Raw genomic sequence first — 17,871 nt, 5'->3', positions numbered from 1 at the left:
TATCTTATCACTTCCTGGGGATGTTCAATGAATAAACCTCAGAAAAAAATAGATTTTATTTCACCATAGAATCATTAAAACAGATCTTGTAAACTGTTTTATTCTCTTATTTGGCCATGAAGTATCTTTTCTTTTTCTTTTTAAATGTTATTCTCAAGCTGCTTTCCCTCAAGGTAGATTGTGAAATAGAGCTGTGAGGCATAGCAGGCAATGTAGCATAAGGCCATAAATACAGAATGACCTTGTTTTCACCTGTCTCTTGAACAGACCTAAAAACAACTGAATAAAGAATAAAAAGAAAAAAAATCCATGAGGAAACAAGGTTTCTGCGATTTAGTGGTATATTGCTTCTGTCTTGTTGCTGGCATCCTTTGTTAGTCAACCCTATATGTAATTGCTGAGGTATATTAAAATCTTTCCTAGAGTAGCCCAGAGTTTTTATATGTTTAGCTATCTATCAAACCATTTGTTTACATATCCCTAAAAGCTCTGTTCCAATGAATTTTAGGTAAAGCTCAGAGATTGACATAAGTAAATTAAAAATAAAAAAAGTTACAAAATTTCCTAGTATGGAATGTTGAATAGTATTACTGCTACTATGACTATTATGGAATCTAAATATGAAATTATTTAAGGTGGAAGTTAAAGAATTGTTGTGATTTTCAAGTTAAATACTGTATATAATTATATATTGTCTAACAATAGGAGATTGAAAAGGCTTGGAAAATGGTGGATGCAGCATATGAGAAAGAACAGAAAGCAAAAGAAACCATCATGTCTCTTAAGGAGGAAATTATAAACTTAACTAAATTAGTAGAACAAGGATCTGGATTGTCACTGGGTCAAGAGCACAAGTAAGTTGGGTCTATGACAGATTCGAAAAGATTGTTATCCATGATGTCTTATTCTTATAGAGGCTATATGTATTAATTTATGCATATTATTATGTAAATATTGCCCTCGTTTTTAGATTTGTGTATTCAAAACTTTGTATTTCACAGCCTTAGAATGGATAATGGTTTGCAATTAAACCTGTTTGTAAACTCTGCTATTTGAGACCATAAATAGGGGATGACATAATTAAATAGATAATAATCAAAAATTTCCTCTATAAAGAAAAGTACAGTAGTGCATTACTTATACCCTGCCCTGACAGTAGAATTCAAATCAAAGCAATTGTGGTAAACTTCCTATGTACATAAAATGAAACTGCTCACAGCAACACACTATCTTTGTTTCCTAACCTTGTGATATTGCTGCCATAATATAGTGCAGAAGAAACAACACAAATCTGTTCTGACTGTGGATAAATTCTTCACTGCCTCCTTTTTATGGTCAGTCAGGTTTATTCTGAGATTTCCTCCGTTTCTGCTCAAGTGATCACTTCTCTTGCTTCATTGACCTTAGTTCCCCATGAAAACAAGGGACCAACATTATACTGTGTAAGGAAAGAAAGTAAACTGATCTAGTTATTATCATGTTTGATAAACAGGCCAAGTTTTCAATAGTAATGCTGAAAGAGGATATAGGAAAATTTTCAAATGCATTGAAGAAACCATTTAAAGTTATTCCTTGCACAATCCTTGTGGAAGTTTTTAGTAACTGTATCACATATGTAATTTAATTAATAATTGGGAGGGGTAATCAAAGTGGAGTAATATACCAACAAATTTTGCTACATAATTATTTTCTAAGAAACTTCAGCTCAGATTAGAGAGTTGTTTTCTTTCAGCTTGCGGGAGTTGTTAAAATTTAAAGAAGAAGTAACAAAAGAGAGAGACCAGCTTTTGGCAGAAGTTGTAAAGTTACGTGACAGTGTAGCTAATATGTCAGATCAACAGCAAGATGCAGAAAAGACCAGACTGGAAGCAGAATCTACTATTGCTCAGGTTTGTGTAACTGTGTTTCTTTAACTAGATTGCTATTCATTTCCTTTCTTTTTCTGGCAGCTCTGTGGGCGGATGTCAAGAACAGGGCAATGCTTTACTTTTTTCTACCAATTTCTGTCAAAAGTTTGTTTTCTGTAAGGAACTTCCTTTTTTTTTTTTTTTTGCCAGATTTGCAGTAATCTAAGAAACCTTTTTTTTTATTACATTTCAAATCTTTTTGAGTAGCTGCAATTCTTTAGATTTCCATTCTGCCACTATTATCTTTAATGATTTGTTTTGTTTCCTTTTAATTACCATTCTCTTTCTGGGTGAGGTATAGGGTAATTTGAGTTGTGTTTTCATAATGTACACATTTTTTCTCATATTTCTCATATGTCTCAGTTTTTCTTTAGTCATTATCATGGATTCTTTAGTTTCCTCGTGAAGTTTAATGCTAAGCTATTCAGTGTATTAGCTATCATATATATACTTTTCCAGTGGGGAATCTACTTCATCCTGCTGTTACCACTCTATTTAAAGAAGAACCGTGATTTAACAAAGAGAAGGTTGAGAAGTACACGTTGTTTCATGAATTCATTTGGATTCATTGGCCCCACCATGGTTCTTTAGAACAGTATGCCTTTCCTGAAGGAAGTTTGTGTGTCAACATTTCCACTGAAGGCAGGACATTAGAAGTTCTGTCATTGTTGAAGCCATTAAGAAATCTTGTAAGGAAATATTTCTGAAAGGATCTGGGTCATAGGGGGTCACAATTTGTCTAATATATTATAAAATTCCAAACATTTTTTTTTTTAAAAAAAGAGTTTAGTTAAGATATTTTTAACAGGTTAATGTAGCATGAAAACAATCCAGTATCAGTATTTCCCTAACTACAGGAGAAAGTACTCTTAGAATTTTTTGTATTTGGTACTATTATAGCTCCATCAGGAAATCCAGATGCGTCAAAACGAGGCTTCACGGGAGACACGAAAGAAAGAAAAAATGGAAAGAGAACTGAAACAACTTCAGAATGAATTAGAGTCCAAAATGACTGATATAAAGACAATGCAGCAGGGTTTAAATAAAAGTAAGGAGGAGCTCCTGAAATGTGAACAGCAACTGAAGGAACAAAAGGTATTTTAAAAGATTCTCATTAACACACATTTTAAGTTCTTACACCAAGAACACATTTAAAACATAATAGGAGTTTCTAACTTCAGAAAATAATTGAATCATGGATGGAAAGCATGCCAGAAATTTTAGTATTTCTATGTATGTTTGCCCAAGGTGGCTTTAGGATACGATAGTGGTGAAAAAATCAGTTGAAATGCTGCTACTTTTGTAAGCAGAAAATATTGTCAAATCTCAAGATGTTTTTTTTAACATCTAGTGTTTTTTTGTCCCAGACTTAAAAATATTTTCTGAAATTTGTTGATTTTTTTCCAGGCCATTTCCCCTGATGCTACAAAAACCTTATAGGAGCATTTTTAGTCAGCAGCAAAAGAACTTTGGTAATTGTAACATATTAATTCACTAAATATTTCACTAAAACCAAGCAGTTTATTTTGAAGAAAGGGAATCTGACTCATTGGAGAATATCGTGCCTAATAAAATTAGTGCAAGGGTCTATTTAAAAATTCTGGGTGATATCAGTAAGTCAGTTTTGATACAGTTGTTTTCAGGCATTGAATGATGCCACAGATATTCCTCAACTCGCAACCATTCATTTAATGATGGTTAGGAGTTCCAATGATACTGAAAAAAGTGACTTATAAACTGTCCTCAAAATTATGACTCCCCCTTATGGTCACATGATCATGATTTAGGCAACTTTACAACAATTGCAGCATCCTGTGGTTATGTGATTACAATTTGCAACGTTCCCAGCTGGTATCCAACAAGCAAAATCAATGGGGGAAGCCAGATTCACTTAATGACTATGGTAAACATGGTCATAAAATAAAGTCCGTTCACCTGATGACTCTTGTAACAACTGCATTGCTTAGCGACTGAAATTCCAGTCCTAACTGTGGTCATGAAATTGAGGACTTCCTATATATTCTCCACATTACCATGCTGCTCTGCATCTAAAATGTACTGTGCATAGTCATTTTCAATTTAAACAGTAATGCTTGATCATCCAAATTCTTTCCTCACAAAAATATAAGTTCTTAATTAAAGATATGCAAAGCAAAAAACAAAACAAAACACCCAATACCAGATGCAAGGTGAATGTATCTTTTTTATTTCACAAAATAGGTTATATTTGTTTTAAACAGGCTGGACTGTTTTTTTTAAAAAAACTAATTATTCGAATTAGGAATTTTCATATTTGTCTAGCAGAATGGAAAATTGCATGTTACACTTTCTAACGATTTACTGTCATTTTGTATTTTAATATTATACTTTGTTGATGTGCAAGCCTAGAGAATATGCATATCCAATTATATTCATAATCAATAAAGTTTCAGGGTAAAAAATTGCTATTTTTAGTAAAGTTGGATTAAAGTTGGGAGGAAAAACTAGGTATGTGAGTACCATAAAACACAAAAATTGCTGAGTCAATGCCCATTTAACTCTAGCATCCTGTTTTTCCCTATTGCTTAACAAATTCCCTCTAAAAATCCCACAATAAAATATAAGGGCAGTGACTGTATGAAAATGTTTTTTCCCCCTTTCAGGAACCAGATTTGATCCAACAGGTGGTGTTAAGCCATTCTGACTAGTAATGTACCATGGCCCTATCGCTAATGATAATGTCTTTTTTAAACATTTGTGGCCATTATCATGAGTTAAAATTTTAGATTACCTGTGTCCTAATTGGGTCTGATGCAATTGTACCTGGATCTATTTGCAATGATAAAGAAGGTCCTCTATTACTGAGCAAAAGACCTTTTTGATTAATATAAGATTAGCTAAAATTCATAGCTCCTTTTAAATACTGCTGATTAAAACCATTTGGCTATCCTGTTCATTTATAATAATTACAGAAAATGTACACTTTGTCTCCCAGATGGAAAACTGTCATTACAATATTTATCCTCCAACTAATTCTAGAAAAAGAATTATACCCACAGTGTTACTTGTTAGAAGCTCCATCCCTGCTACAGCTGTCAAGCAATTATCACATATCTCATCTATTAGATTACTGTTATGGTGATAAGTGGCATGTAATAACCAGAAGCAAACTGAGTTTACTGCAAAATCTGATTACAAAGAAATTAACTTCTTTATGCCATAAACTTGCAGATTCTGAATGAAAGAGCCACAAAAGAACTGGAACAATCTACAGCAAGAAACACCAAGCTTCAGCTAGAGAATGAGCAACACAGTTTAGCCATTGAACAACTAATGCAGGAGAATCAGCAGAAAACTACTGAACTGAGAGTAAGTTCAGGACATTATCCAGAATAATGCCAATTCTGAAATTATAATCCATAATAGATTATTAGTATTTGCAATTAATACATTTCAATATTTGATCTTTGATTTTTGTTGAAATTCAAAGAATAGGTTTAGAAAAACAAGTGTGAGGAAAAGTATTTCTTCTTTCTCTCCCATGTAAGTTGCTGTTTACACAACAGAAATATGAATTCACAAAATTAATATGTGTACTTTGACCCTGAAGTATGTATAAGAATTGTTTGCATAACAATGCATACTATTTTCTGTAACTTGGTCTTTAAATTACTGTCTCTTTTCTATTCCATGTTGTTCTCTAACCCTTTTCTTGTTTTTATTTGGTACTAATTTTTTTGGAATCCGAAATGTTCATGTCTGAAAACATCGGGCAATCTTTTTCCAAAGGGAAACTCATAATACTACCATTCAACAGTACTATTTTATCTAATCTAGCCAGAAACATCTGCGTACCAGCTCCTTTCCAGCTGATGTCATTTGTTTGTATATATTTAGGGGGGAAAACAAAAAAACAAAATAACCTCTTTTGGTGGATTGGTTGGTGAGTGTACAGTGGGAAGGGATTAAATTGAAGAAAGACTCTGGAAACCCCCAATTTTGCTTCATTATATATTATAATTCATGGTTGTTTTCCTGCTGGTAGATGTGCTTGGTGAAAAGGAAAGGGAAGCTAGGAAATCCATGAAAACTATCCCATAATAAATCTATAAAGACAGTACTACTCTTCAGTTTCATTGCTGAGATATAGCAAAAATTAGCTATGGAGGCAATACAAAGTATTACGACATACTTTCTGTTGACTCGGCGATGGAGGGAACATTGACACAGCCATGAGGAAGTACACTCAATTTGTGATCAACTAGCATTCTAAACATTTTATAACAAGTACTGTTTTCAAGTTAGTATTCATCATGCTTGTCTGTACATTCGTTTTCTCTTCTGTAAGCAAAGACTTTTGCCTTTGTTAAATTTGATTCTGTTATTTTCAGCCCACTTTCTGATTTATCAAGAATGCACTGTATTTGTATTTCATAGTCTAGGGTACTCACTATTCAATCCAGGAAAATGTGTTTAAGTTAAGGTACCGACAGCATGCCCAGGCCTGACCAAAGCATCTTGTCTCATTTCCTAATTGAAACACATTTTAAGGAGGTGCTGAAAGTCAAACGTGAGTGTATATAGACCTATTCAGCTTTAGATTTAAATGCAGGAATATCCCTACTGATAATGTGTTTAGGGGCCAATAGGATGGGGAAAATGTAGATATTTACCGTAATTTGGCATAGTATAAACTCCTGCATACAAAAAAACATGTTGTTTCAATTTTTAATGATTGGCAGTATGATCTTATGAACGCCTGCTTCAGAAGTAGGTCCTAGGTTAAATGAGATATGTTGCAAGGTAGATATTTCGTGATTTCTCCCAGGCCTTTCTTTTACTGTAGTTATTTAACTTAGCAGAAAAAAAAATGCCAGAGAAAGCTAAACAGAAAAAATAATGTCTAGCAGTTCTTTTCAGTTGCCCTTAGATAAGTATTGATGGATGTAGTGACAAATGTTTCCTGTGTCATGAGATCAGTGAGTTCAGAGATTTTGTTTCTTTAATTAAATAAGAAAAAAAAAACTGTGAAAAGAAAGTTTGAGGGATGCAAGTTATGCCTTAGATATTTTTGGAAGCTTATTATAATATTGTGATTTAATATTATCATTTTTTTCATTTTCCCAATTCTACAGAGTAGCAAATGGATCTGATAAAATTTATATTAATTGTTATCTCTCTATTTTTATTAACTTGTCTTTCCTAGACAAGAGAAGATGAAGTGTCTCAGATGCGTCAGGAGATTGGAAAGCTAACCAAAATGAGAGAAGTAATGCAGCGAAAATTGCGTGTTGTAGAAGAGAACAAAACACAGGCAGAATTTGAAAGAGACACCCTTAAAAATCAGATAACTGGACTGGAAAAGGGTAAGAAGCAATGATCTAATTTTTGTGTGGTTCTGCTCCAGTTTCTCTTTTTTACTTACTAACATGTAAACATATGATGATCTGATCTGGATTACTGCATTCAGACAAAATCAATCCTTCCCTCCAGCTTCTTAATGTTTACTTGCTTCAAATCACTCTTTGTACGCTGTCACTTTTTAAAGGAAACCTCCATTGGCAATTTTTTTTAAAAAAATAACACAATGTAATTATGGTTTATTTCTCTTGCCTGCAGACCCATTGAACGTGTTCATGTGAAGTCATCCCCAGAAAGAAAGAAATAGGTTCTGGGTGGAAGGATAACAGGCTTTGACTGAATTTGCCCAACCTGAAGTGGCTTTGTGGGCTTGATAACTCTAGGGAAGTTATAGTGCCCTGCTCAGAGGTGGTGTGTAATTTCGGAGTTCTAAACTCACAGCTTCTATGTGAGGCAGCTTGCATCTGTGGCTAGGAAGCCCTTTGCCCCATTATATATATATATATATTACCGACAGTTAAATTGGAAAGCCCTCCTCACAGTCACTCAAGCCCTTATTCCCTATTTGAGCTATTGTTATGAACTCTACATGAGGTTGTTTTTTTTAAAAAAAAACACCTGGAAACCACAGCCAGCATAGACTATGATAGTCTGGGCAAGGATGGGCATGTTTTGATAAACTCACATGACACTGTTGCATTACTAATTGGCTTCTGAATGCGATTCAAGGTGTTAGCTGCCATGACCATACATGGCTCTAGACTTGTTGTCTGAAGGCACACCCAACATATAAAGTAGTGTCAATTCCCCATTTTTACAAGATAGGGCCCTGGTGACCAGTATTCTTGGTGGGCATCCCAACTCTTTGGACTGAAGATTCCTTGTGGGAAAGAAATGATCACTTACTGAAAAAAAAAGGAAGTGAAAAACTAGTGGTGAATGATGAGTTGAAAGAAATATCTTGGAAGAATGCAAGACATCCCAGCCTTGAACAAGGGCACTCTACAGTGCAACATTTTGTTATGTTTGTAAAAGGGGGAGAGGGGTAGTGAACATTGAAACAAGTATGTTTTTTTGTAAAAAATGCAACAGTTCAATTAGGTTTCATTTCTCCATACAATTTAAGTACAGAAATATTTTTTTTTCTTGTACTTTAGAACTGGAAGCTGCAAAAAAGCAAGCAGAAGTTGATAAGAAGGCTATAGATGAACTTGTGAGAGAAAGGGACATACTGAACAAGGTAAGTACGGTACATATGTCTGATTCTGCAGTTCACCTAAGTCTTTATCTGATCTTTAGTTTCTTTATCTGATTTTTAGCTGTTATGCTGTCAAATGAATATTAAGCTCTCATATATACATACACAGAATAAAGCTGCATATGTTGCATAAATTGCTATGATTTTGAAAGCATTTCATATACAGTAGATATGGAAATCATAGTGTCTATTTCACAGGGAACTGATGTTTATTTGCTGAAGTGTACTTGAGGAATTGATACAGGACTAAAAATCACCATGATAGTAGTTTAAAATGATAACATTGTGAAAGATACCAGGAAGCCTAGGAATGGTTTTATAATTAAGGGATAATATATTTTAATGTAGCAGAAGATGATATTTTGGTTGGGTTACTCCTTTTACCTGCTCAAGTTGGCAGGAACAAGTAAATAACATCTTTCTTAGTGCAAACTGCTTACCGGTACTTTCATTTTTTTCTGGCCTTGATCCAAGACAAGATATCCGTTCCACTTCACTCTTTCCTCCCGTTTTCTTCTTATACTTCCATTCCTCTTTACATTGGTTAATTTATCTTTTTATCATTAGCAGAAGAAATCTCCCCCTCCCTTAGCAGTGAAGGTCCATCTATCTAGATATGATTTTTATCTCTCATCTAAAGATACTCTCCTTCATGCCACAACCTTTGTTTTCTGACAAGGATAAATTATATTCTGTTTCCAATAGAAAGGAATATCTGTAGCTCATGGTTCCACTGTGGATACATTGGGTAATTTTACCTAGTTAACTGATGTTACCTAGATGTTACCTAGATAACTGATTATATTATTTAGTTGGATATTGAAGCATCTGCAAGCAAGATCAAAGAACACAAAGGATTCCACATGGAATGATTTTTTTTTTCTGACTTATTTGGTTATCTCCTTGCACTTTTTTATAGTTTTAAAATTTCTACACATTTACCACATGTTTACTAAATCTACAGTATATTCAGGCTGTTTCAGAGATACATGTGTTTTGTAAGAATAGATCTCCGGTATGAGAGCCAATTTGCTATAGCAATTAAATGCATTGGTCTAGAAACTATACAATGCATAGTTTGATTCCGAGTGTCTGGCATTATTAAGCTTTGCTGCATGGATTTTTGCATTTTCTTTTCAGAACTTACTGAAGGCTGCTAGCGTCACTCAAAAACAGATGAACCTTGTTAAGCTCCATGAACAATCCAAGAAAAACCTAGAAGAAGAAATTCAGAATTATAAAGATGAAGCTCAGAAACAGAGGAAGATTATATTTCAGCTGGAGAAAGAGAGAGATCGTTATATTAATGAAGCTAGTGATCTCACACAAAAGGTAGGAGAAAGCTTTTTGAAAGATACACTTAATTCTGTGATTCAATTTTAATTTGGAATTTAATGTGGATTTTATTTCAATAAAATTCTGTGTGGTTCAAGTAACTTATTTTGATATTTGAAGATAGAAATCTGAAAAAAGGGAGGTGGGGAAACCATAGATGAAGTAGCCTTTCCTAACTTGATGCCTCCAAGTATATTGAAACCACAGGGCTGTGCTTGGTGGAGATTCTGAAATTGTAATTCCAGAGGATGCAAGTTTGGGAAGGCTCTCAATTGTCTTTATAGAATTTCATACACTTAGAGATTTGTAAGATAATACAGTCAAGATCTCTAGGAATTACATTAATATTATTCAATTACATCATCAGAACATTAATTTTAGAATGGGAGTATTAAAATTAATAAAAAATAGAATAGAATAGAATAGAATAGAATAGAATAGAATAGAATAGAATAGAATAGAATAGAGTTGGAAGGGATCTTGGAGGTCTTCTAGTCCAGCTCCCTGCTCAAGCAGGAGAACCTATGCCATTTCAGAAAGTGACTGTCTAGTCTCTTTTTAAAAAGAAAATTGGAATCTGCTTGTGACTTAAGGTGAAAACTATTGGAAGAGTAGAAAATTCTGAATATTTGAGTATTTCTAAGGAACAGGTATTCTGAGAAGGCTGCATGGAATTTTGTTAATTAGCAGACATGTAGGAATAGAAAATTAAAAATGTGAGGTCCCAGAGTAGCTGGTAAGTATTGTGAAGTCTATTCTCCTTCACACACAATTATTTAACAGGGTAAAGTAACTTTCTGCATGAATGAATTACAGTGCCACTGAAATGCATATTAATAAAAACTTGGTTAGTCCTATTAATGCCAAGAAGATTTTGTAGCTCGTTATGAAACTGTTTTATCGCCTTTTTATGTCACTAAAAGTACAATTCCTCCACAGAAAAGTACCCTAGTACCATTCAAAAATAGTGATATTCTAAACATTTCTTCGTTTCTGGATAGTGCTCCTCTATGCTGTTAGGACAAATAAGTTGTAAGAGTAAGTTTGGCTCTCCTTGTAGAAAACATGACCCTCCAATTCTTTCTTTATAACTCCTAAACCCTTTCTTTATAGCTTTTGCCATTTCATTTCCAGCCACCATGAAATTAATTCACTAAAAGGCTAGCCATGCCCTTTCAAATATCAGCTGCAAGACACCCAGCCTGTTTCAAAAGCTGTGCAATCACTCACTCAGCCGATTATGCTTCATCCTCCACCCTCCTTTTCTCTGCTAACCAAGTATGGAAGGTTACCGATTACACTGCATATAATTAAGGCCAGCTCCATAAGGGCTTGTTGTATTACAGAAGATAAATTGATGAATAATAGAGTGGGTAGGAAAAGGAAGCTGAAAATATTTTTTCTTTATGGGGAAGAATAGTTAGGTGCTGATATTCTATCTCCTTCTCATTGCTTAGCTGAATAGCTTCCTTTAGAATTAACTCTCTGATAGGTAGAGAGAATGGATTTTGCAGGAAGGGGAAGAGTTGCCAGATGGCAGGATAAGAGAAGAGTAGAAAGGTGGCTTATGATTTCATTGGTTGGTCAGTTTTGGATTTAAGAAAATCTATATGTGTGTTCTGTTCAAAATATAGTGATACTAAGCTCACAATCATAACAATAGTCCAGGCAATCACTCTCCAAATATATGTATTGTGCGACCCAAAGATATGCGATTTAAAGCAAGTATATCAATGGATGTTTTGACTGAACTATTTTTGCTGGAAAGAACCAGTAATCTATCATTTGATTTTATGTTTCTCAAGTCACATTTGCATTAGGCATAAAGTTCTACATGTTTAAATTAGCAGACTTAGTATTGAAGGATTCTTGAATAGATTCAGCCTGAAAAAGAGATTAAACATAATATCAAAGACTTTCTGAACCAGAGAATGTCCAATGAATACAACAACGAACTGTTGCATTTGTTTCACTTTGTTTCCTTTTTTGGTACTTTTCCCATCAGCACACTAATTACTGTCAAGTATAGTTTGAAATATAGGATTCCCTAGAAGTTAGCAGTGAAACTAATGTAGATCAGGTAGACTTAAGAGAAACACTACAGTGGATAATAACTTGTTCAAACTACTTATATACAGAATGAATGTAATTTTGCTAATAAGAGATTATTTGAGAGATACAGTGACCACTTAAATATATACTTCCTTTTGAGGTAGCCAAAAAGAAGTAATCTTTTCCTGCTGACTTCAGAAACTAATCATTTAAATTTCCTTTGAGGGGGGATTATTTTAATACTGTGATTTGTGAATATTATATAATGTGCAAAATGATTACCAAGAGTTATTATGAAAGAAATAACTCTGACTATGCTTATTTTTTCTTTTTCACACACAATGGGTTCGTAATATGATGATAGCTATTTTTAACCAAAATGAGAGTCTGTCCACTGCAGATTAGTCCCCAAAATAAAGGCTATTTAATATATAACTATTATAATGTATGGAAAAGAAGATATAGTTCCTTATTATCTAGATGGGACCATATGACAAACTGTTCAGATGTGAATAACAAGTATTACCTCAAAAGTGCTTAGTACAATATATTAACACACTATATATTGATCAGTTATTAACACACATTTAGATAGTATAAATTTAATTCTAGAATAGAAACAAATTGAGTTTGGGCCATGGCAAATGCATTTGAAAAGTAGTAACTCATGGCAGATGCTATACTTATATAATTATATATTGGTTCAAAATAATTGAGATATTAATGAGTTTTTGCTCAAATATGCAGCCCCTTTAGTTCTTGCTTAAACACCTAGTTAACCATACTTGCCTGTTGGAAATTAAGTTTACCAACCAAAGCAATTTGTTTGCTTGATAACAATAGTGTCTTTATTGTGACAATTTAGGAAATATTGGTTAATAAGAGACTTCTCGGTTTAATTGTAGCTTGCAGTGAAAGGGGCTATTTTTGCAGGAAAAGCTATTTGATTATATCTTCCTTTGTTTTGAAACAGTTCTATGAATGTTATGGAAAAAATATTATCCCACTGCAGATATGACTTGTAGCAAAACCTTACCGTGAAGGAGAAATCACTCTACTAAAGCAAAGTGAGAAGATTTCTTCCAACCTATCCAATATCTCACATGCAGTGAAGATAGCTGCTGTTGGATCCAAAAAAAAGAAGAGTTGGATATTGGAAGGGAAATACAAGTTTTCATGAAGTCAGAAAGCAACTCTTGAGACATTAGATTAAAATTCTGTATTTCTTTGTTCATACAAAAATGTTGGCCAGAGATTTTCCAGCTTTGTAATATAACAATCCCTTAAAGCAAGAAATCAGCTTACTGTATGTGTCACTGTATTTTCTCCATGAAATGAAGATGCTTATTTTCCTTAAAAAAAAACCAACAGCAGCAACAACATCAATAACAAAATAAAATACAGGGAAAATTTGAAAATACGGATAGTTATGTGTATAGGAAGAATTGGTTATTTTAGCTTTACAGTAAGATGTGCAAATGTTTATTGATTAATAAATATAATAGAATTTAAGTGAATCAGATATTGCAAAACTGGATATTCTAATGAGCATTTAGATGTTAATACATCATGTATGGAAGATTTTAAAATTCCATGGCTCTATGGATGGAATATTCATTGGATAAAAGAATCAATGGAAATAACAACTATCCCACACTTTTTTTCAAAGAAAAAAGGAAAAGATATTAATGTACTTTATTGATATTTTGCTATCAGTTATGTTTGTAATTATTCAGCAAATAATTTAAATTTGTCCCTATTTAATTCAAACATAAATAGAATTGTTGTGGTCATAGTTTTTCATTTCTAGGAAGCTGTTATGTGCGTGTGTGTTCTTTCTCACATAATGGCAAAGAGGACAACTCAAGACATTCCAACTGTTTTTGCTACAAATAAAAAAAAGGGTGCAACCATATTTCATACTCAAAAATACCTTTTAGAAAGAATGATTTTTAAGTTGGAAAATGATAAGGCAAGCATCCATTGTATTTGTCTCCCCCTTTAAAAGAATTCATCCTCAAGCCATATCTTCCTTATTGGACACAAAGCTGTTAAGATACTGAATTTGAAATGTTGACACTGGGAATGGGCCACTCATTCACAGTCCAAGCTACCTGATATTGTTGCTGTATTGATAACATGATGGGAAGCCCTTATAAAAATCAACTTTTATCTGTCCATAGCATATTCTATATGGTGTTAATTTTATGATTTCTGAATTCTGTAACAGGTCCTTCATCACATGGAAGATATCAAGCTACGGGAAATGCAGATTTTTGACTACAAAAAGAAGATAGCAGAGTCTGAAACAAAATTAAAACAGCAACAAAATCTCTATGAAGCTGTGAGATCAGACAGAAACCTCTACAGTAAAAATTTAATTGAAGCTCAGGTACCAAAAAGCATTTTTGTTGGCTTCTTTCTTTTAATTTTGGTTTGAAATAATATTCTTGAAGGAAGTTCAGTGCTAATGTGATATTTTTCACATTTTTGTTTTTCTTAATTATACTAAACATACTAAGTATCCCAGTGGTATTTATGAAAATAAGTTTTTGTCTAGATGCTATGAGAGAATAACCTTTTGCATATGTATTTAAAGACAAAAGGACACTGAGATCCACATTGAGACAGATTACGTGTAGTTCTAGGGGTACAGTAGTGTTACTATTACAGTAGTCTTCCAAAAGTGATCTGGAGATTTATAGCAGCAAATGAGAGGACTGTTTGCCAAATATTTGGCATAGGTGAGCATTAGCTGATTTATTTTTTAGAAACTATATTCTGTCAAATACCTGACATTAATTTTATGCAGCTGTTCTTTTATGGAGTATTTTGAATATTGACCCAAGGCTGCAATGTCTCCAGTTTACATCAGAATTGTTCAATAGGTATTAGTGATGACTAATGCATATTATCATGCTATCCAATTTTTTAAAAACTGTCTTTACATAAAAAGAGTTTTCTAATTTTATTATATGTAATATTTTTAGATATTACATATCTGATTTCTCTGAGAGATTTGTCTTCACAAAGAAACAGGTTTTCTAATTCAGTCCCAAAACAACCAAGAATTTAAGGGAATTTGTCTTCAAAAGCCTTACATTTATTTCATTAAAAATTGACTGTCTTAATTGGTGCTGGAAAATTTCTTATCATTCTATTCAAAAGTAAAACTACATCCATTTCTCATTTTCCTATATTACTTGGTGAGTTATTTTCTTATTCAGTAAGGAATGAGGGCCTTCCTGAAAAGATGAAACTGCTGGTCTTACCTACCATTATCTATTTTTGCTGAATGCGATGCTCTGAAAATGATAGATGGTGTCTTTAAGTTTCTGAACCAAATTAGACATCATAGAAAAATAAAGATTAAATCTTAGGCAATTCAGCCAGCTGAAAATCATCTTCATCATTATAAAGCAAAAAAAGTAGCTCTGGAGGCAGCTATTTTTATGCAGATATTGCAAGGAGTAAGAAAATAATTTAGAAAGAAAGTCAGCAACTGCCAAATATAACATAGAAGCCCTATTTAAATTAGAAGCAATTTTTTTTGCTTCAGTTTTTATATCTCTCCTACTTGTGCAAAGTAATGGGTTGTCAGCATCCACTGGGGACAGGAGGAGTGGTGCTTACCTATACTTTCTTGTGGTAATGAATTGGTCTGGTGTCGAAGCTGTTTGCCTTTGACCTTGATACCCTCATGCCATACTTCCCGATTGCTATTGCGGGAACTTGCATCTGCCATATTTTCTTTAAATTAAAGCCTTGGGTACTGTATGAATTTCACAGATACAGCGTTTTATAGATGATAGAGTTAAGAGTCTACTCATTGTAAAATACATACAGCATTTCAGAAGATTGGTTATCATTTGTCATTCTTATGTAATAGTTATTTTAAAAATGTTTCATTTTACTTAAAATGCCTTTTGAGTAATACTAATCTCATTTTATAAGGCTGAACAGTTGACTTGTTGCTCTAAATTCATTTTAAAGAGAGGTTTCTTTGTAAATAATAGCAAGTGTAAATGAAAGCCCTAGTATTAATTTGTTTCAGCAAGCCACTTTTTAAACATTTTTTTCCAAAGGTTATGGGAAAGAAAAAATTTCAAGCTGCAGTCTATACTTACTGGAGGAAAAAAGATAGATAATACTTAAGTTTTCATCAGGTACTATACAAACTAACACACAAGTTGCTTTTATAAAATTTGTTCATCCTCTTTTTTCATTGACTTAACTTCGTAAATAGGCAGAGATGTGGCTTGTATTAGAAAATTGTACATTCAGCTCCACCTGTATTTATACAAATATTACCAGTAATGAGCACTGGTTTTCTGTAATTAGGATGAAATCAATGAAATGAGAAAGAAGTTAAAGATTATGACACACCAGGTTGATCAGCTGAAAGAAGAGATTTCTGTCAAAGAGGCAGCCCTTGTGAAAGTGCATCTGGACCACCAGCGGATAGAAAAAGAAAAAGAAGCCTTAAAGGTAAGGTACTTTCAACAGAAAAAATACACCCCAGGTCCCTAGAAATAAAGGATCAGTTTAGGTGTTGTGGCCTCCTTGAAAGTATGTTTCTTGGATCACCTGCCCTACTCTGTACCTGCACACAGTATGTCATCATGTGTCTTAGAATCACCTCCTTTTGGAGGGCTAAAGTTGCATTCATATTATAAGAATTATGAGAGGGGGACAAATATAAATGAATGGAGATTAGGAAATGGAAAGGACCATAATGATTTGTTATTTTTTTTCTTTCTGAACTTTTTTTTTTATTACACTGCCTTCTTAGTAAGGGCTTTTCAGGTTTTCCATTTCTGATCTTTATTGCTAGATACAAATTTTGGGTGAAAAATCTGGCCCTCTGTAATATAAATTCATATGGCTGATTGAAGCATGATATAGCCCCATTCTTGCTAATGTAATCCCAGGTCCTAAATTTACCAGAGAGTTAGGGGAATTCCCCATCAAGAAATATGGCTGCTTACAAGATTGGTGAAACAATATATTGCAGTTATGTTCAAAGAAGAGAATGAAAGAGAGCATGAACATAAAGCTATTATAGTAGGTGAGCCAATTGATACCTTATTTCCTAAACAGCAACTTAATTAGCTCCCTATAAATGAGGCGGGGAAATTGTTATTACAATTCCAAGATAATGGTGATCTCAGATGAACATTAATGGTACCTTAATAGTGATCCCTAATCAATAAGCAAATATATGAAATGTACCTTCCATGAATGCATCTTCATATTTGAAGGTTTTCTACCTCTCTCTTTAAAATTGCCATTATTACAACATTCTCTAAATGAAACTGGTATGCTAGGGGGTGAACTAATGTAACATATCAAAGAACAGTATAGACAAATATGTTTGCAAACAATATTTTTAGTTGAATATGGCTACCTTTTTTTGCTTGAGTTATTGGTCCAGCTAATCTAGATATTGGTTAATTTAACTGGCAGCAGAATCTGAAAAGGAAATTTTTCTAACACTGCCATCTCATCACTTTTTGGTGGCAGACAAAGGCATTCCTTAGGTTTTGGTCAGTGTGGTCAAGATAGATAGTAGTATGCGTCCCTTTATTATGTGCATTGATAGATATAAACAAGAAGTATAGGTTTGATATATGGTTGAGATTGTCATCTGGATGTCTTCCCACAGATGCCCATGCCTACAGATATAACAGATTAGAGTTTCAATTCTTCCATTGACTATTCTATTTTTTTAATGGGAATTGCTTGAGAGATTTTGATTGGTGAGATATATAGATCTATAGATATAATAATAATAATAATAATAATAATAATAATAATAATAATAATAATAATAATAATAATAATAATAATAAAGTTGGAAGGGACCTTGGAGGTCATCGAGTCCAACCCCCTGCCCAGGCAGGAACCCTACACCATTTCAGACAAACGGCTGTCCAGTCTCTTCTTAAAAACTTCCAGTGTTGGAGCATTCACCACTTC

At 33.4% G+C, this 17,871-nt stretch overlaps 1 protein-coding gene across 1 annotated transcript in view; it reads left to right on the top strand.

The window, feature by feature from the left end:
• The window catches only part of CFAP58 (cilia and flagella associated protein 58), a 58,650-nt gene that overhangs the window by 9,663 nt on the left and 31,116 nt on the right, over window positions 1-17,871 (top strand). The window contains exons 3-11 of the mRNA XM_015812781.1: window positions 706-854; window positions 1,733-1,889; window positions 2,808-3,002; window positions 5,118-5,255; window positions 7,093-7,252; window positions 8,405-8,487; window positions 9,646-9,837; window positions 14,123-14,284; window positions 16,234-16,380. Coding sequence (XP_015668267.1) covers window positions 706-854; window positions 1,733-1,889; window positions 2,808-3,002; window positions 5,118-5,255; window positions 7,093-7,252; window positions 8,405-8,487; window positions 9,646-9,837; window positions 14,123-14,284; window positions 16,234-16,380 — 1,383 coding nt within the window. The remainder of the gene's footprint in view (window positions 1-705; window positions 855-1,732; window positions 1,890-2,807; window positions 3,003-5,117; window positions 5,256-7,092; window positions 7,253-8,404; window positions 8,488-9,645; window positions 9,838-14,122; window positions 14,285-16,233; window positions 16,381-17,871) is intronic.

Source organism: Protobothrops mucrosquamatus, unplaced genomic scaffold, assembly GCF_001527695.2.
Source record: "Protobothrops mucrosquamatus isolate PMUCROS unplaced genomic scaffold, P.Mucros_1.0 scaffold110, whole genome shotgun sequence".
NCBI lineage: Eukaryota > Metazoa > Chordata > Lepidosauria > Squamata > Viperidae > Protobothrops > Protobothrops mucrosquamatus.
Note: the sequence above shows the minus strand (reverse complement) of the source record. Positions and strands in the feature narration are given on the sequence as shown.